Source organism: Taudactylus pleione, unplaced genomic scaffold (genome assembly GCF_031769625.1).
Source record: "Taudactylus pleione unplaced genomic scaffold, aTauple2 ptg001518l, whole genome shotgun sequence".
In the NCBI taxonomy this organism is placed as follows: Eukaryota; Metazoa; Chordata; class Amphibia; order Anura; family Myobatrachidae; genus Taudactylus; species Taudactylus pleione.
The window spans coordinates 489,511-510,000 of NW_028285916.1; the positions used below are offsets into that span (position 1 = coordinate 489,511).

At 51.8% G+C, this 20,490-nt stretch overlaps 1 protein-coding gene across 3 annotated transcripts in view; it reads right to left on the reverse strand.

Annotated features, from left to right (window-relative positions):
- CFAP91 (cilia and flagella associated protein 91) overlaps positions 1 to 20,490 on the reverse strand; it is a 109,293-nt gene that overhangs the window by 14,903 nt on the left and 73,900 nt on the right. For all 3 annotated transcript variants that reach the window (XM_088463939.1, XM_088463938.1, XM_088463937.1), the window contains exons 9-13: positions 18,446 to 18,628; positions 15,344 to 15,483; positions 15,098 to 15,214; positions 14,939 to 15,010; positions 7,999 to 8,145 (exon numbers count right to left, since the gene is read on the reverse strand). In XM_088463939.1, the coding sequence (XP_088320065.1) occupies positions 7,999 to 8,145; positions 14,939 to 15,010; positions 15,098 to 15,214; positions 15,344 to 15,483; positions 18,446 to 18,628 (659 nt within the window). The remainder of the gene's footprint in view (positions 1 to 7,998; positions 8,146 to 14,938; positions 15,011 to 15,097; positions 15,215 to 15,343; positions 15,484 to 18,445; positions 18,629 to 20,490) is intronic.

Here is a 20,490-nt window from a genome sequence, read left to right on the forward strand (position 1 = left end):
ACGTCGAGCTGCCCACGAAGGACCCACAGACCTAGTGGAATGAGCCTTCAGAGAAGGAGGGACCGGTAGGCCTTCATGAAGATAAGCTTCAGAAATAGCCATACGGATCCAGGCTGCCAAAGTTTGCTTTGAAGCAGGCCAACCCTTTTTACGGAAGCCAAAGAGGACAAACAAAGCGTCCGACTTCCTAAACGAAGAAGTGCGGTCAACATAAGTCCTTAAGGCCCGCACAACATCCAAAGAGGCCTCACCCACGGAAAGACCCGGTGAGTTAAAGGCCGGAACAACTATTTCCTCGTTAATATGAAACTGGGAAACAACTTTGGTAAGAAACTCGGGCCGAGTGCGGAGCACTGCCCTGTTCCCATAAAAAACCAAGAAAGGGGGTCTACAAGAAAGAGCCCCTAACTCAGAAACACGTCTGGCCGAAGCAATGGCCAGAAGGAAAACAGTCTTAGCTGTTAGCCATTTAAGATCCACTGAGCCCAGTGGTTCAAACGGCGGTCCTTGGAGAGCCCTCAGGACCACAGCCAAATCCCAAGGCGCCACAGGTGGAACAAAGGGCGGCTGAATGCGGAGAACACCCTGCATAAAGGTGCGCACATCCGGGATTGTAGCAATCCTACGGTGAAACCAGACAGATAGGGCCGAAACCTGTACCTTCAAAGAAGCAAGGCGAAGCCCATGATCTAGTCCCGCTTGCAGGAAGGCGAGAATCCGAGACAGACGAAACTCCCGCGGTGCATAACCTCTCGGTCGACACCACTGGAAGAACGTATGCCACACGCGATGGTATATCCTCGCGGAAGACGGTTTCCGAGCTCGCAACATGGTACGCACCACAGAGCTGGAAAACCCCCGGGACCTCAGCATGGCCGTCTCAACAGCCACGCCGTCAAAGACAGCCGAGTCAGGTCCGGGTGAAGGCAAGGACCCTGAGACAGAAGGTCCGGTCGTAGCGGCAACCGCAGAGGAATGTCCACGGACAGACCCTGAAGGTCTGAGAACCAGTGCCGTCTGGGCCACGCGGGAGCTATCAACAGGAGCGTCCCTCCTTCCTGTTTGAATTTCCGGATTACCCGTGGAAGAAGGGAGACCGGAGGGAACAGGTATGCGAACCGGAACGTCCACCGGACGGACAGAGCATCCACCAGAGACGCCCCTTCGTCTCTTGTGCGAGACCCGTACACCGGCAACTTGTTGTTGTGCCGGGACGCCATGAGGTCGATTTCTGGAAGACCCCACCTGTCCACCAGTAGTTGAAAAACGTCCGGGTGCAGGGACCATTCCCCCGGATGAACGTCCTGGCGACTTAGAAAGTCCGCCTCCCAATTGAGCACTCCCGGGATGAAGACCGCTGATATGGCCGGAAGATTGCGCTCCGCCCAAACCAGGATCCGAGAGACCTCTACGAGAGCTGCCCGACTGCGAGTTCCTCCTTGCCTGTTTATGTAGGCCACGGTGGTAGCGTTGTCCGACTGGACCTGCACCGGGCGACCCTGGAGAAACCGCTGTGCCTGCTGGAGAGCATTGAAGACCGCACGGAGTTCCAAGATATTTATTGGAAGCTCCGCTTCTGTCGGCGTCCACCTGCCCTGGAACAAGTGTGGACCCGAAACTGCTCCCCAGCCCCGAAGACTGGCGTCCGTTGTCAACAGGACCCAATTTGGAACCCAGAACGGACGTCCCTTGTTGAGGTGGGTCGTCTGTAACCACCACGTAAGGGACAGGCGAACCTCCTGGGTGAGCACAATCGTCTGGGACTTCAGAGACTGAGTCAGCCCGTTCCACTTGGACAGGATCAGGTGCTGCAGAGGTCTGGAGTGAAACTGGGCGTATTCCACCATGTCGAACACCGACACCATGGAGCCCAGTAACCTCATCGCCGAGTGTAAGGACACCCGGCGGCTGTGCAGACAACTGCGCACCCTTGACTGTAAAGCAGAGATCTTGTCCTCCGTCACGAAGATCCTTTGCTGTCCCGAGTCCAATAAGGCTCCAAGATGCAGAATCCTCCGAGACGGGATTAGAGTGGACTTCTGCCAGTTGATTAGCCAGCCGTGCCGTTGCAGCAGTGCAATGGTCAGGTCCAAGTGGCGTAACAGGAGCTCTGGAGATCCTGCCACCAATAACAGGTCGTCCAAATACGGCAACATGCGGACTCCCTGCAGCCGCAGAGAAGCCGCCATGACCGCCATCACCTTGGTGAAAACACGTGGTGCTGTTGCCAGGCCAAAAGGTAACGCCCGAAACTGGAAGTGGTCGCTGCTGATTGCGAACCTGAGGAACTGTTGATGGCGCCAAAGAATAGGGACATGCAGGTAAGCGTCCTGTATGTCCAATGACACCAAGTAGTCCCCAGGTTCCAGCGCCAGAATGATGGACCGTAGGGTCTCCATCCGAAACTTCGGGACCCGCAAAGACTTGTTGAGTGCTTTGAGGTTGAGAATCGGACGATATGACCCATTGGGTTTCTGTACCAAAAATAGATTTGAATAGAAACCCTGGCCCCTCTGGGAGAATGGAACCGCCACTATAACTCCAGCCTGGAGCATAGTGTGCAATACCTTCCGCAGCTCCGTAGCCTTGTTCCGGTCTGATGGGAGACCCGTGGTGAAGAAGCGAGCCGGGGGTCTGTGCCGGAAGGAGAGGGCGTATCCGTGAGAAACCACCTCCAGAACCCAAGTGTCTGTCGTAGTGGTCGACCAACACTGGGCGAACTGTAGCAGGCGGCCTCCCACCCTGGGATCCCCCAAAGGGAGGCCCGGACCGTCAGGCCGCAGGCTTGTCATCTGGCTTGGGGGCCGGACGTCTGGTACTCCATGCCTGCTTCCGGGGCTTGACCGATTTCTTAGGGCCAGCCTGTCGAGGAAACGACTGTGGTTTGGGCCTGCCCTGGGCCCTAGATGACCGAAAGGACGATGGTCCCGAACCAGAAGGAGCAGCGGCCGACGGGAGACAGGCAGATTTGGCTGCCGCCAGCGTGGCCACAATCTTATCCAGATCCGGACCGAAGAGAACTTCTCCGGTAAACGGTAACGCTTCCAGACCTTTCTTGGAATCTGCGTCCGCCTTCCAGGATCGCAGCCACAAGGTGCGACGAGCAGCTACCGCTGCTGAAGGAATTCTAGACACCAGAGTACTAATGTCTAGAGCCGCCTCGTTGATGTAGGTGGCCGAATCACGGAGATTGCCAATCAACTCCGCCTGATCGGCCGGACAGTCGGATTCAAAAGAAGCCTCTAATGAATCCGCCCAGCGCTCCATCGCTCTGGCAACCCAGCAAATGGCCATAGCCGGCCGTGCTGCCCCCCCTGCAAGGGAATAAGCGGACTTCAGGCAGATTTCTACCTTGCGGTCCGTAGCATCCTTAAGGGAGGACATGGATGGCATCGGCAATGTGGCACTACGGACAAGACGGGTCACGTGAGAATCCACCTGTGGAGGGGATTCCCACTTCGCAAAATAATTATCCGCGAACGGATAAGCCACCGCCAGGCGTCTCTGCGGCTGGTATCTTTTGCCAGGTTGTTTCCACGCCTCCTCTAAATGGTCCACCAACTGACCCGAAAGAGGAAAGACTGTGGCATCGCCCTTCACATCTTTGAAAAAGGCATACTTAGATTTAGCCGCTGGGGGAACTTCGTCCTCAATCACCAAGGCTGTGCGGACCGCCCGAATAAGTCCAGGAATATATACTTTGGACTTAGCATCAGCGTCCTTAGTATGGAGAGGTTCCTGATCGTAAGGATCTAGAATCTCCCCATCATCAGACGTCCCTTCGTCATCCTCATAAGGAGCGGACAGAGACGCCACCGGCCTTTTATGAGACCGCATCACAGACTCCCCTTGCAACACATCCGACAAGTGCTGTACAGAACTCGTCAGGGAGTTAACCCACGCTGGCTCCTGAGAACCCGGGAGCGGGGAAATAGGGAGACTGTGGGGTACCACCAATTGTCGTGGGAACCCCTGCATGGGTGACGACACCACAGACTGCTGGGACAAACCCATCGGAGTAAACGCGGGCTGCGGAGCTAACTGGCCCACTAAAGCTGTTAACGCCTGAGCGAAACAAGCCCAGGGCGGCTCCTGTACCGGTGCTGTAACCGTAATAGGCCGCGCCATGGACAAACACTGCCGGCAAAGGCCCTCCGCGCTACCCTCCCCCTCCGCTAACGGTACTTTGCACATGGTACACTGTAGCCGGAGGGGAAAATCACTTTCAGACATGATGGCACCACGTATGTGACCTCTCTCACCAATTAAGTATTAAATAGGCGAGAGACCACCCTGCAGCACCGCACCGCAAGGGCTTTAGCAGAAGGAACAGGGACAGTAATAAAGCTGACAGTTTAGATGAAGAAAAGATTACAGGCAGCAGCGCTAGCACAGTCACATACAATGCAGAGAAATAACAATTCCTGCACTAACAGCGCTGATCACTCAACTACACAGACACAGGGCCTGGTAGGACACAGCGCTGCATACACAGACCTGACCACAGCGGAGGAGAGGTATGCGGGGGGACCCAGACCACGATGCTTCCGTCCAGCGCTTCCAGCAGCGTTCACCATGCGTTCTGGAGAAGATGGCCGCCGAGGAGCAGAGAGGAGGCTGGCCTGGGGGAGGAGCGCTGCCACAGGACCAGTCGGCAGCATGCAGAGAGGGCTGTGTGCAGCGGGGGAGGCGCCGGCTGTGAGACAGGGAAGGCGCGCTCCCCTGGCATGCATTTAACCCCTGGGACGCCGCAGCGCTACCGCTCTGCTGCGGTCCGCTGTCCCAGGGGGTAGTGGAAGCGCAGGTTGGTCGCCTGGCTCCACGCTGCAGCCAGTCCCCAGGGAGCCCCCTGCCTGGGGACTTAGGACCATGTGATCAGCGGGGACCCACCGCGGGACCCCGCTGCTTACCTCTGTCCCCCTTGAATCCGGCCATGGTCCGGAGCATCTGGGGTCACCGCTAGCTGTGACCCCAGACGCCCACCAGCATCCCCGGATCAGTACCGGCGTTCTGGTACCGGCGGGGTGTAGGGAAGACAGCATGGACGTCAGGACTGACTGTCCATGCTGTACATCCAGTTGTGCAGCCACAGCTGCATGAAGAATAAGCTTCAGGGGCTCTTCTAGCCCCCACTCCAACAGGTGCACCCGACTCCGGCCGGGCACCAAACTAAACTGAGGTGCCTTGGCCTGGGGGCGGGGTATAGGAGGGGGACCTAGTGCATCCTGGGAGGCTGAAAGCTTAACTCTTTGGTGCCCTGCGACTGACGTCACACCTATACCCCAAGGTATCCTGTGGATACCCTATGGACCCTGAAGTAGAAATACCGGTAATAAGTGTGTGTTTAGCCAGAACTCTCATACATGAAAGCTGGAGCCGTCTCTGCTGTATGAGGCTTTCCCTGGGTTACTGATGCCTACCTGTGAATGCATTGCTGCATAAAACAAATGATTAATACATGGGGGTAAGTGGGACACAAGTATCTGTGCCTGGCATAAACCTGGCACATATGTTACTGTGGCCGAATGGGATGCAGTCAGGAAGCCGACGGACGAAATGCCGACCGCCGGCTCATACCGATCCTGGCCGAACACCACACATCTTAGCATGCATATGGTCCCAATACAATAACTGATTAATAGCCCATGTATTTTACTGACCCGAGAACTCAGCATCAGCCCCGGGGAGAGATAACGTGACTGAATGTATTAGTGAGATATAGGGGGAGATGTACTAAGCCCCGGGGAGAGATAACGTGACTGAGTGTACCAGTAAGATATAGGGGGAGATGTACTAAGCCTCGGGGAGAGATAACGTGACTGAATGTACCAGTAAGATATAGGGAGAGATGTACTAAGCCGCGGGGAGAGATAACGTGACTGAGTGTATTAGTGTGATATATTGGGAGACATGTACTAAGCCCCGGGGAGAGATAATGTGACTGAATGTACCAGTAAGATATAGGGAGAGATGTACTAAGCCCCGGGGAGAGATAATGTGACTGAATGTACCAGTAAGATATAGGGAGAGATGTACTAAGCCCCTGAGAGAGATAACGTGACTGAATGTACCAGTAAGATATAGGGAGAGATGTACTAAGCCCCGGGGAGAGATAACGTGACTGAATGTACCAGTAAGATATAGGAGGAGATGTACTAAGCCCCGGGGAGAGATAATGTGACTGAATGTACCAGTAAGATATAGGGGTGAGATGTACTAAGCCCCGGGGAGAGATAACGTGACTGAATGTACCAGTAAGATATAGGGAGAGATGTACTAAGCCTCGGGGAGAGAGAACGTGACTGAATGTACCAGTAAGATATAGGGGGAGATGTACTAAGCCCCGGGGAGAGATAACGTGACTGAATGTACCAGTAAGATATAGGGGGAGATGTACTAAGCCCCGGGGAGAGATAATGTGACTGAATGTACCAGTAAGATATAGGGAGAGATGTACTAAGCCCCGGGGAGAGATAATGTGACTGAATGTACCAGTAAGATATAGGGAGAGATGTACTAAGCCCCTGAGAGAGATAACGTGACTGAATGTACCAGTAAGATATAGGGAGAGATGTACTAAGCCCCGGGGAGAGATAACGTGACTGAATGTACCAGTAAGATATAGGAGGAGATGTACTAAGCCCCGGGGAGAGATAATGTGACTGAATGTACCAGTAAGATATAGGGGGAGATGTACTAAGCCCCGGGGAGAGATAACGTGACTGAGTGTACCAGTAAGATATAGGGGAGAGATGTACTAAGCCCCGGGGAGAGAACTTTAAAGCATCTGTGCACTAGCACTACTGCAACATTGTATTGTAGCTTTGTATGTGACACATTGTTGTTTTATTTCTTGTACACATTTATTAGAATGTGGACACATTAGTGTTTTAGTACATAGGAATCTGTGCCTATTCAGTACATTATTTGAGTCATAGTGAGGATTGCCTTTCCTCTTTTATGTGGATACGTTCTAACGTCATTTTTATATTGTACTTTGTTTACTGTGATATAGTGATTAAAATAGAATATTTTATTATTTGAATGTTTTGTGTCCTTTAGCGCCAACCTTATGCATTTTTGGTTGTACTGTGTAATCCTACTTTGATAAACTAATATTATACAGAGAACTCTGTATGTTTTACGTTATTTCAAGTGGTGATAGGACTTATATAGTGGGGACTAGGATTTATAAAGCAAGGAACATTATAAGGAATTAAAGGGAATATAATTATCCCTTAACAGGGGGCGCAACAAATTATAACTTGCCTCCGGGCGTCTGGGATGAACTTAGGGCCTGATTCAGAGCCACTCGTAAGCGGCAGCTCGTTCGCTCCGAGCGATGTTTGCCCAACTGCGCATGCGTACGGATCGTTATACGCATGCGGGAACCAGTCAGTGCAGCCGAAATTCATGTGCTCGCAAAATAGCGAATGCCTGCTAATATGAGTGACAGGATGAGGCGTATGTGGGTGGTAACAGGGGAAGGTGCTTGAAAACGGGGAGAGGAGAACCGAACGCAGGCGTGCTTAAAGGTCAAAACGGCCGTTTTATGGGTGTGCATATTTAAAACAGCAGCGTCATTGACCACGTCACTGGGTTATTTTATAGTTAGAACTGCTCGCAAAATTGTGGTAGCAAAAACCAACCACAAGAATAGCGAGCAGTTCATACCCTGGTCGATGTACTCGATTAATCTAATAAATAGCGGACATGACGTAGGATGCGAGCGGCCAGGGGGCGTAGTTTCCCAAAAAACAACCGCAAGTTTTGTACGCTCGTTCAGACCTAGAGGCGTGAACAGACCGCAAACAGCGAACGGTTCATTTGAATAGCCACCCCTATTTTCAGGTCCGGCTCTGAATCAGGCCCTTAGGCCACTGTATAGATTGTAGTAGATAAATGTCCTCTTTAGAAGCGTATGAGCCTTGGCTTATGTACGATACTGTACTTCATATGCCACAAAGTAATGTCAGCTGCCGGGGATGTGGCGCTCACCTCATTCTCGCTGAGCTCTTGCTGTCGCTGTAGAGTCAGGGTGATCCGTTTCTCTTCCTGTTTCAGTAACTGCTCCTCCTGCTGGAGGGCGTGTGTAGTGCGCAGCTCCCGAATCAGCTCCAGACGCTTCTCCTTCCCCTCAAACATCTGCAACGAGATGGGGAGAATACAGACAGCGGGTCTTCACTGACAGCGGCCTCTAATCTATCACAGCCACCATGGGTAATCTATCACAGCCACCATGGGTAGTTTCTAATGAAGTAGTAAGAGGGTAAAGGTGCCTACACACATAGCAATGTGCTCACATTCCCACGATGTGCACGATTTCCCCCTGAACTCTCCCCAGCAGTCGTGGGCACGATTTGGTCTGAAAAGCTGCCAATTTGGCACACAATCTATCGTGCCTCCTAAACTATCCACTGCATCGTGACTTAAATGTTCAGATCTGCCCTACAGCACGGCAGATCTAAAGATGTGACGTGCGACCTGCGGGGACACGCATTGTGATCGTGAGTGGGGACTCACGATTTACTCACGATTTGGCCATATTTTACACGATCTGTCGTTCCGATGCGTCTGAATCGGCCAGATTGGGTAAAAACAAGAGATATGGTAAGAACTTACCTTTGTTATCTCTGTTTCTACGAAGTCCATAGGGTCCACAGGGTGACCTTGGGGGTATAGCTGGATCCTGGATCCTCAGGCACCACGGAGTTAAAGCTTTTAGCTGCTCCCAGGATGCACTTGGGTCCATCCTCCTCTATACCCCGCCCCCGAGCCACAGGCACCTCAGTTGGTAAGCAGCCCAGGCCAGAGGAGGAGACAAAACAGAGAGAAGGAAGACTGGAACACACAAGAACCATACTCACAGAAATGGGAGACGGAAAACCGGTGACCAGTCACAGAGCCCATATGAAGCCAGGTGCGTCAGGGCGGGTGCCCTGTGGACCCTATGGACTTCGTAGAAACAGAGATAACAAAGGTAAGTTCTTACCATATCTCTTGTTTTCTACTTCAGGGTCCATAGTGTTCCACAGGGTGACCTTGGGGATGTCCCAAAGCAGTCCAACTAAGGGCGGGGACGCTCCTGTGCTGATAGGAGAACCCGGCGCCCAAATGATGCATCCTGAGAGGCAAAGGTGTCAAACGCATAGAACCTCAAAAAGGTCTGAATGGAAGACCAGGTGGCCGCCTTACACAGCTGAACAGCAGAGGCGCCACGGCTAGCAGCCCAAGAAGGGCCCACAGACCGAGTGGAATGAGCCTTAACAGAGGCTGGAACAGGTAAACCCTCCTGCATATAAGCCTCAATAATAACAGAACGAAGCCAACGGGCTAGAGTCTGTTTGTTGGCAGGCCAACCCCTCTTGTGAAAACCAAAGAGGATAAACAAAGAATCCGACTTCCTCATAGAACTAGTCCTGTCCACATAAACCTGGAGTGCCCGGACAACGTCTAAGGAAGTCTCCCCAGCCGAAAGATCAGACGACTGAAAGGCTGGTACAACAATTTCCTGATTAATGTGGAACCTGGAAACCACCTTAGGCAGGAAATCAGGACGAGTGCGAAGCACCGCTCTGTCCTGATGAAAAATCAGAAAAGGGGGACGACAAGAAAGCGCCCCTAAATCCGAAACCCTCCTGGCAGAAGCAATTGCCAAGAGGAAAACCGTCTTAAAAGTTAGCCACTTGAGCTCCACTGACTCCAAGGGCTCAAAAGGAGGACCCTGTAAGGCCCGAAGAACCACCGCCAAATCCCACTGGGCCACAGGTGGCACAAAGGGAGGCTGGATTCTTAAAACACCCTGGAAAAAGGTGTGTACGTCCGGCATAGCAGCAATCCTGCGCTGGAACCACACCGACAGAGCAGACATGTGCACCTTCAGTGAGGAAAGACGTAATCCTAAATCTGGGGATCATATTTTCTGGCCTCGCACCACTGAAAGTAAGTGTGCCACACTCTGTGGTAGATCCTCGTGGAAGCAGGCTTGCGCGCCCTCAGCATGGTGGTAATAACGGAGCTAGAAAAGCCCCGAGACCTCAGGACGGCTGTCTCAAGAGCCACGCCATCAAAGATAGTCGACCCAGATCCGGGTGAAGACAGGGCCCCTGAGACAACAGGTCCCGCCGTTGAGGTAGGAGGTACGGAGCGTCGATGGACAGACTCCGCAGATCGGAGTACCACGGCCTTCTGGGCCACGCTGGGACCACCAGGATCAGTGTGCCTCCGTCCTGCTTGAACTTGCGCAGGACCCGAGGCAGCAGAGATATCGGAGGGAACAAGTAAGCCAGGTGAAACAGTCATTTCACTGACAGCGCGTCTATCAGACTTGCGCCTGCGTCCCTTGTCCTTGACCCGTACACGGGCAGCTTATGATTGTGACGGGACGCCATCAGGTCCAGCTCTGGCAGCCCCCACTTGTCCACGAGTAGTTGGAATACCTCTGGATGAAGCGACCATTCCCCGGGATGCACGTCGTAACGGCTGAGGAAGTCTGCCTCCCAATTGAGGACTCCCGGGATGAAGACTGCCTAGAGAGCTGGAAGATAGCGCTCCGCCCAAGCCAGGACGCGGGACACCTCCGACATCGCAGCTCGACTGCGAGTCCCTCCCTGGTGATTGATGTACGCCACCGTGGTGGCGTTGTCTGACTGCACCTGAACGGCCCTTCCGTGAAGAGTGGTGCCGGACGACTGCAGGGCTCAGTACACAGCCCGCAGTTCCAGGATGTTGATGGGAAGAATCGCCTCCTCCGCCGACCAACAATCCTGAAGTGACAAGGAGCCTGTCACCGCCCCCCAACCCCGGAGACTGGCATCTGTCGTGAGCAGAACCCATTCCGGGATCCAAAAGGGGCGCCCCTCGAGGAGATGAGCCGTCTGTAGCCACCAGGCCAGGGACAGACGCACCTCCGAGGACAACACCAGCATCTGAGAGCGGATCCTGTGTGGCAATCCGTTCCATTCCGAAAGAATCGGCCTCTGCAGGGGCCTGGAATGGAACTGGGCAAACTCCACCATGTCGAATGCCGACACCATGGACCCCAAAACTCTCATCGCTGAGTGCACCGACACTCTGCCACTGCTCAGACAACTGTGAATCCGCAGCTGTAAGGAGGAGACCTTCTCTGGAGTCAGAAAAATCCGCTGCTGACGAGAGTCCAGCAGGGCCCCCAAATGAACCATCCGCTGTGATGGGATGAGGGAGGACTTCTTCCAGTTGATCAACCACCCGTGCGCCTGTAGACAAGCGACCGTCAGGTGGAGATGCTGGATCAGTACCTCCGGGGAGCTTGCCAGCAAGAGGAGGTCATCTAGATACGGTAGCAACCGTATCCCCTGGCTCCGAAGGTGAGCCGCCATGACCGCCATCACCTTGGTAAATACCCTTGGTGCCGTGGAGAGGCCAAAGGGTAGAGCCCTGAATTGGTAGTGGTTGTGGAGAATAGCAAACCGCAGAAACCGTTGGTGCGATTTTGCTATAGGCACATAGAGGTAGGCGTCCTGGATATCCAGGGAGACCATATAATCCCCCGGTTCCATCGCCAGAATGATGGAACGCAAAGTTTCCATCCTGAATTTGGGAACCCTGAGAAACCTGTTCAGGGACTTCAAATTGAGGATGGGGCGAAGAGAGCCATTGGCTATCTGCACCAGAAACAGCGTAGAGTAATACCCCATCCCACATTGAGATTGTGGTACGGGTATAATGACCCCCGCCGTCAGCAAGGCCTCTATGGCTTCCTGAACCTGCAAGGCCTTGGTTTTGTCCTGAGAAGGACTCGTGCAAAAAAACTGTTGAGGCGGCCTGTGCCGAAAAGACAGGGCGTACCCCTGGGAAACCACTTCTCGCACCCAGGCATCCGTGGTGGTATTGTGCCAGCACTGGGTGAATTGAAGTAGTCGGCCTCCCACTCTGGGGTCCCCCAGAGGGAGGCCCGTCCCATCATGCAGAAGGCTTATCTTCTTGCTTGGAAGAAGGGCGCCTAGCACTCCAGGCTTATTTCTTTGGCTTTGAGGCGGTCTTGGTTGCGGACTGCCTCGGGAAGGACTGACCCTTTGCCTTGCCCTGAACTCGAAAGGAACAAAAGGCCGAGCTCCGGACCTTAGCAGGTGTCGTAGCTGAAGGGAGGAAGGCTGACTTGGATTTTGCCAGGGTATCTACTATTTTGCCCAGGTCCGGACCAAATAGTAACTCTCCATTAAAAGATAAGGCCTCCAAGCCTTTCTTTGAATCACTGTCTGCTCTCCAAGACCTCAACCACAAGGATCTGCGAGCAGACACTGCTGCCGCCGAAACCCTAGAGGTCAACAGGCTAGCATCCAAAGATGCTTCTCCAATGTAGGAAGCGGCATATCTCATCTGTCCTAACAACGCCCTCTGGACATCCGGAGCTCCATCCGTAAACGTATCCTCCAAGGCGTTGGCCCAACCCTCAATGGCCTTGGCCACCCAGGAGATGGCCATGGACGGCCGGGCTACAGCCCCTGAGAGAGAGTAAATAGACTTTAGACAAGTCTCCACCTTCCTGTCCGTAGGATCCTTCAGCGAGGATATAGACGGCAATGGCAAAGTAGCACTCCTGATGAGGCGTGTTACATGGGAATCGACCGCAGGTGGAGTTTCCCATTTCTTACAATGCGCCTCCGGAAACTGATAATTGGACGCCAACCGCTTCTGTGGCAGGAATCGCTAACTGGGCGTCTGCCAGGCCACCGCCATGTGATCCGTCAACTGATCAGACAAGGGGAACGCTGCAGAAGTAACCTTAATTTTTTTTAAAACTAGGATACCTTGACTTGGGAGCGGGTGCCTCATCCTCAATCAGAAGAATGGCCTGCACCGCCCTAACCAGAGCCCGCACATTGATGGAAGACTTAGTGTCTACCTCCTGGACTGAGGCATCTGAGGCTGAGTCATCCTGCACCTCACCATCATCCGAGGGCCCCTCAGAGTCCAAAAAATGCGCAGCCTGCGCCATAACTGTGCGTTTAGACGCCCTGGAGGGCACGTCACTGCGCAACATCGACTGAAAAGCCGAAGATGCTGCCGCCAAATCTTGGACAGTGTGGGAAAGCGCATCCACCCAGGGTGGAGGGGCTGTCACAGGAGCCTGAAACGGCACCACAGCCGGCTGTGCCACAGGGGTGGACTGAATATACATTGGTAACCCCGCATAGGGACCAACAGGCTGAGACCCCGGGGGAGTCTGCAATAATTGTGGGACACCCGGGGAATGGGAGATGGTAGGCTGTGGCAACGCCCTAGTAGGGACGGCAGTCGGGACCGATAGACGGTCCGCGATGGACACCAGCACCTGGGAAAACATCGCCCATGGTGGCTACTGCGACATAGGAGGATTAGACGTACCAGGGACCGCCTGGCACCGTCCGCACAGGCCGTCCTGTGACAAATCCTCCCTATCCACTCCTGCAGAACAGTGCCTGCAGGAGAACAATACCGGAGCCACGGAGTGCTCAATCTCCTCCTCAGACATGACTTAGGAAGAAAACGTGCGCACTCACCAGTGTGCTGGACAACAGCCCACAATATGACCCTGTGTAGAACACAACTGTATGTGACGGACCTCACAAATACGTGATTTATATAGGCGAGGTCTGTAGAAACACCCTTCCCCCGCACACCTGTAGGGCTTGTAGGAGAAGGAAAGGGATAGGTATAAGCTGACAGTAAGTAGAAATTAGCACAGACAGGCAGCACTAGCAAAAGTCACATACCATGCAGGAAGATATACTCACTGCACCTTTCCACTACAATCAACCTCCCAGATTCAGTGTCTGGGAGGGCTATAGCGCTGTGTACACTGTCCTTGTCGGGGGAGAGGTACACAGGGGGACCGGTCCGCGTGCTCCCTGAGAGTATCTGCGCTGCCACAGAGAAAATGGCCGCTGGAGACCTCAGAGGCGTGCTCCCTGCCGAGTACCTGCAGCTCAGCGACGCCAGACTACGAGCTGAAAGGCACGCTAAGCTGAGGGGAGGAGCCGCTAGACAGGGAAGGCTTCCTCCCCTGGCTAGCATATTTAACCCCCGGCATCCCGCTTGCCGCTTTATTCACCCTGGTGGTCTAGTGGTCTGGCGGGGTATGCCTCCGATAGAGGGGGAGCCCGCCGCCACCGCTAGCATGGGACTGCATTTAAAAGGAACCCGCGCACCGCCGCTAATCAGCGGTGCGCGGCTTACCTTGATCTCCCCGGCGTCTCCGGCAGCAGTCCCGGGGGAAACCAGAGTCCGGCTAGTACAGACTCTGGCTTCCCCCGCCGCGATCCCCAGTTCAGTGCTGGCGTCGCGGCGCCAGCAGGGAGGAGCGGCAGCGTGGGCGTCTGTACAGACAGCCCATCGCTGCTGCTCTGGAGAAAAAAACTATAGTAAAAAAAAAAAATACATTTAACTACGTTATAAAAAGCTTTAGGGGGTGACCCGACTCCGGCCGGGCACCATCTTAAACTGAGGTGCCTGTGGCTCGGGGGCGGGGTATAGAGGAGGTTGGACCCAAGTGCATCCTGGGAGCAGCTAAAAGCTTTAACTCCGTGGTGCCCGAGGATCCAGCTATACCCCCAAGGTCACCCTGTGGACCCCTATGGACCCTGAAGTAGAAATATCGCTATGTGTGTAGGCACCTTAAGAGACGTCCAACTCCCCAATAGATACTACAACTCGCAATGACAAATAGTCCTATAGCAGCAACACAAATACTCTAAAACAGTGTATAATCAGGGGAGTAAGAAGATCCAGATGCTTTTACCAGCAGAGACCCCCCCCCCCCTCTGGTGCTTCCTGTACCCCTACTAATCAGAAAGAGCAGAGAGCACCTAGTGTGCACCTAGAGAGCACAGAGATAGCGGAACCCTTCCTACACTGCAGGGCTGCTGTACAGAAGACAGATACAGGTATCCATAACCAGGGAAAGCAGATGGCGCACCATGTTCTGCACCGCTCGCCCGCGGATCACTTTCTGCAAGAAGATGACGGCCAGCTCTCGCTCTTCTTCACCCTGGAGAGAAATAAAAGGAAGATGACCGATAGGGACTACAGCTATGGTTTCCCTGTATGAGATGTCACCTGGCGGTGGGGTTCTGACCTCCATAGGCCCCTGTACTCTTGGGGTGGTGGGTCTGGGGATGGGCTTCTCTATCTTCTGCAAGAAGCGGAGCGGTTTCTCCGGCTGCTGGGATTGGTCTTTCTTTTCCAGCAAAGCCTGTAGGGCAGAGAGATGATCACTATAGTGTATATAATGCCTGGTGCTAACTACCATAGAGAGGGGTCAGTGATGTAACACTAATGCACAATGTTTATATTAAGGGACCAGAAGCCACTTTCTTCTCACCTCATGGACTTGCTTCATCTCCAGGTCCAGCAGAGCTTTACGCTTCAGGAAACCGTCCTTGGTGGCTGGCCTGAATTTGGGGGCCTGGATACGAGGCTGGGTTACAAAGTCTGGGAGATTTGCCTCCAGGTCCAGCAATCCTGTGCAGAATTGTGAGACCACAATGAGAGACTGTCACGGACAGGGTTTCTTGGCATGGTGGTCGTCGGGTATTACCTGTGAGGTCACTATGGTGGGGGGTGTCTGGCGGTGGTGAGGGGCATTGGCTGCGCGTGTTTCTGTGCGGGCACACTGTCACTCAGGGCTGGTAGGGCCTGGCGGTGTTTCCGTTCTGTTTGGCATGGGCGCCGCCATCTTGCCTTCTGACCATGTGATTCAACGGCCCAATCTTGGTGAGTCATATGCTCCTCTCAGCCAGTCATAGCGCGGCATGGGGTATTTAGGAAGGTTCAGAGCCTTCCTTCATTGCCAGTGCAACGTGTGTCTCAGCCTAGCTGAGAGGGAGTTCTCTGTGCTCACCTCTTGTTACCTGTGTATACACTACCTGCAGCCTGCTTGTCAGCTCCAGAAAACCCGCAGGATTATCCTGCATCCTCCACTGCCTTTTCCCCTGCCTGAGTCTGCTGACACCCTGCACTCTGCCTCCATTTCACTCCCAGCTGGGCTCATCACCTCTACCTGTGTATATGTCAGCTCACTAACCTGCATACCTGGACTGTTCTTATCTGCCACTATCTGGACATTCTACCATTATCCTCACTACAGTTTTCAAGTGCACTTTAGTGCTAAATCTGGACTTTGATTTAGAAGACATGGGAATGGCAAAAGCAACTCTTTAAAGATTCTAAATTTTTATTTAAATCCGCTTCTGTATCTGCTTCTGTCACCAGCCCGGGTCCACAACTAAACCAGAATATTACAGAGACACAGTTTACTGCACACAGAATTAGTGCTCTATAATGCTGCCTGATGGACGTGACTGCGGCTGTCCTGTCTGTACACCTCCATCAGATCACACACTGAGAGAGGACCTACGGCCCTGCAATGCAGCCTGATGGATGTGAATGTGGCTGTCCTGTCTGTACACCTCCATCAGATCACACACTGAGAGGAGACCTACGGCTCTGCAATGCTGCCTGATGGACGTGAATGTGGCTGTCCTGTCTGTACACCTCCATCAGATCACACACTGAGAGGAGACCTACGGCCCTGCAATGCTGCCTGATGGATGTGAATGTGGCTGTCCTGTCTGTACACCTCCATCAGATCACACACAGAGGGGACCTACGGCCCTGCAATGCTGCCTGATGGACGTGACTGTGGCTGTCCTGTCTGTACACCTCCATCAGATCACACACTGAGAGGGGACCTACGGCCCTGCAATGCTGCCTGATGGACGTGACTGTGGCTGTCCTGTCTGCACACCTCCATCAGATCACACACAGAGGGGACCTACGGCCCTGCAATGCTGCCTGATGGACGTGATTGTGGCTGTACTGACTGTACACCTCCATCAGATCACACACTGAGAGGGGACCTACGGCCCTGCAATGCTGCCTGATGGACATGAATGTGGCTGTCCTGTCTGCACACCTCCATCAGATCCCACACTGAGAGGGGACCTACGGCCCTGCAATGCTGCCTGATGGACGTGACTGTGGCTATCCTGTCTGTACACCTCCATCAGATCCCACACTGAGAGGGGACCTACGGCCCTGCAATGCTGCCTGATGGACGTGACTGTGGCTGTACTGTCTGTACATCTCCATCAGATCACACACTGAGAGGGGACCTACGGCCCTGCAATGCTGCCTGATGGACGTGAATGTGGCTGTCCTGTCTGTACACCTCTATCAGATCACACACTGAGAGGGGACCTACGGCCCTGCAATGCTGCCTGATGGACGTGAATGTGGCTGTCCTGTCTGTACACCTCCATCATATCACACACTGAGAGGGGACCTACGGCCCTGCAATGCTGCCTGATGGACGTGAATGTGGCTGTACTGTTTGTACATCTCCATCAGATCACACACTGAGAGGGGACCTACGGCCCTGCAATGCTGCCTGATGGATGTGAATGTGGCTGTCCTGTCTGTACACCTCCATCAGATCACACACTGAGAGGGGACCTACGGCCCTGCAATGCTGCCTGATGGACGTGAATGTGGCTGTCCTGTCTATACACATCCATCAGATCACAGACTGAGCGGGGACCTACGGCCCTGCAATGCTGCCTGATGGACGTGAATGTGGCTGTCCTGTCTGTACACCTCCATCAGATCACACACTGAGAGGGGACCTACGGCCCTGCAATGCTGCCTGATGGACATGAATGTGGCTGTCCTGTCTGTACACCTCCATCAGATCACACACTGAGAGGGGACCTACGGCCCTGCAATGCTGCCTGATGGACATGAATGTGGCTGTCCTGTCTGTACACCTCCATCAGATCACACACTGAGAGGGGACGTACGGCCCTGCAATGCTGCCTGATGGATATGAATGTGGCTGTCCTGTCTGTACACCTCCATCAGATCACACACTGAGAGGGGACCTACGGCTCTGCAATGCTGCCTGATGGAAGTGACTGTGGCTGTCCTGTCTGTACACCTCCATCAGATCCCACACTGAGAGGGGACCTACGGCCCTGCAATTCTGCCTGATGGACGTGACTGTGGCTGTACTGTTTGTACATCTCCATCAGATCACACACTGAGGGGACCTACGGCTCTGCAATGCTGCCTGACGGACGTGAATGTGGCTGTCCTGTCTGTACACCTCCATCAGATCACACACTGAGAGGGGACCTACGGCTCTGCAATGCTGCCTGATGGATGTGAATGTGGCTGTCCTGTCTGTACACCTCCATCAGATCACACACTGAGAGGGGACCTACGGCCCTGCAATGCTGCCTGATGGACGTGAATGTGGCTGTCCTGTCTGTACACATCCATCAGATCACACACTGAGAGGGGACCTACGGCCCTGCAATGCTGCCTGATGGACGTGAATGTGGCTGTCCTGTCTGTACACCTCCATCAGATCACACACTGAGAGGGGACCTACGGCCCTGCAATGCTGCCTGATGGATGTTCTCACCTTGGTATGAGTTCAGGAACGGACTCTTCACTGCGCATTGCTTATAGGGACGATCTGGGAAATACCCGATCCTGGTGAGGGGTGCGTAGGTTTGGGAGGCGTAGTCGGTGTAGTCCTGGATAACATCACGTCTCTCTAGTTTCCCTTCCACATTCCCCATCTTCTTTATCAGCTTCCTGATGGCTGTGGATTACAGGATATAGATGTGAGGCATGGTACAGTATGTAAGAGCGCCGCACGTCGTCCTCACTAAGCCCCTGGAATAATAAAGATGCTTCTTATACGAGACGTTATAGATACAACGGATGCACTGAATCACCATCATATTATATGGATAGGACCAAGAATTGTCCTTTCACAAGTCATAAACTAATCTATTCATAAGTCACCATAGGCACCAGTTAGTGTATATCCTGCCACCCTGGCAAAACGCCCACTTCACTCCCATAAGATGCTTTTCGTACATGCGTACACACCCGGCTGACCCCCAGAAACACATAGTGTCTTTTTAAGATACCAATGGTTTAGGGCAGTAGTCGCCAATGTTAATTGAGGTGTGAGCTACTTTAGTAAAATGAAACCTCCTGAAGAGCTGCTAAAATTGTTAAATAAAAAATCTGGCTAATAACAGAACATGTGCAGGTCATTTAATGAAAAAAAAAAGTTTCATACGAAATAACAATGCATGTAATGATTACAGTGATATTGCTGTAGTGTGTAAATAACAATGCATGTAATGATTACAGTGATATTGTTGTAGTGTGTAAATAACAATGCATGTAATGATCACAGTGATATTGCTGTAGTGTGTAAATAACAATGCATGTAATGATTACAGTGATATTGTAGTGTGTAAATAACAATGCATGTAATGATTACAGTGATATTGTTGTAGTGTGTAAATAACAATGCATGTAATGATTACAGTGATGTTGTTGTAGTGTGTAAATAACAATGCATGTAATGATTACAGTGATATTGTTGTAGTGTGTAAATAACAATGCATGTAATGATTACAGTGATATTGCTGTAGTGTGTAAATAACAATGCATGTAATGATTACAGTGATATTGCTGTAGTGTGTAAATAACAATGCATGTAATGATTACAGTGATAGTGTTGTAGTGTGTAAATAACAATGCATGTAATGATTACAGTGATATTGTTGTAGTGTGTAAATAACAATGCATGTAATGATTACAGTGATATTGCTGTAGTGTGTAAATAACAATGCATGTAATGATTACAGTGATATTGCTGTAGTGTGTAAATAACAATGCATGTAATGATTACAGTGATATTGTTGTAGTGTGTAAATAACAATGCATGTAATGATTACAGTGATATTGTTGTAGTGTGTAAATAACAATGCATGTAATGATTACAGTGATATTGTTGTAGTGTGTAAATAACAATGCATGTAATGATTACAGTGATATTGTTGTAGTGTGTAAATAACAATGCATGTAATGATTACAGTGATATTGTTGTAGTGTGTAAATAACAATGCATGTAATGATTACAGTGATATTGCTGTAGTGTAAATAACAATGCATGTAATGATTACAGTGATATTGCTGTAGTGTGTAAATAACAATGCATGTAATGATTACAGTGATATTGTTGTAGTGTGTAAATAACAATGCATGTAATGATTACAGTGATATTGTTGTAGTGTGTAAATAACAATGCATGTAATGATTACAGTGATATTGCTGTAGTGTGTAAATAACAATGCATGTAATGATTACAGTGATATTGCTGTAGTGTGTAAATAACAATGCATGTAATGATTACAGTGATATTGTTGTAGTGTGTAAATAACAATGCATGTAATGATTACAGTGATATTGTTGTAGTGTGTAAATAACAATGCATGTAATGATTACAGTGATATTGCTGTAGTGTGTAAATAACAATGCATGTAATGATTACAGTGATATTGCTGTAGTGTGTAAATAACAATGCATGTAATGATTACAGTGATATTGTTGTAGTGTGTAAATAACAATGCATGTAATGATTACAGTGATATTGTTGTAGTG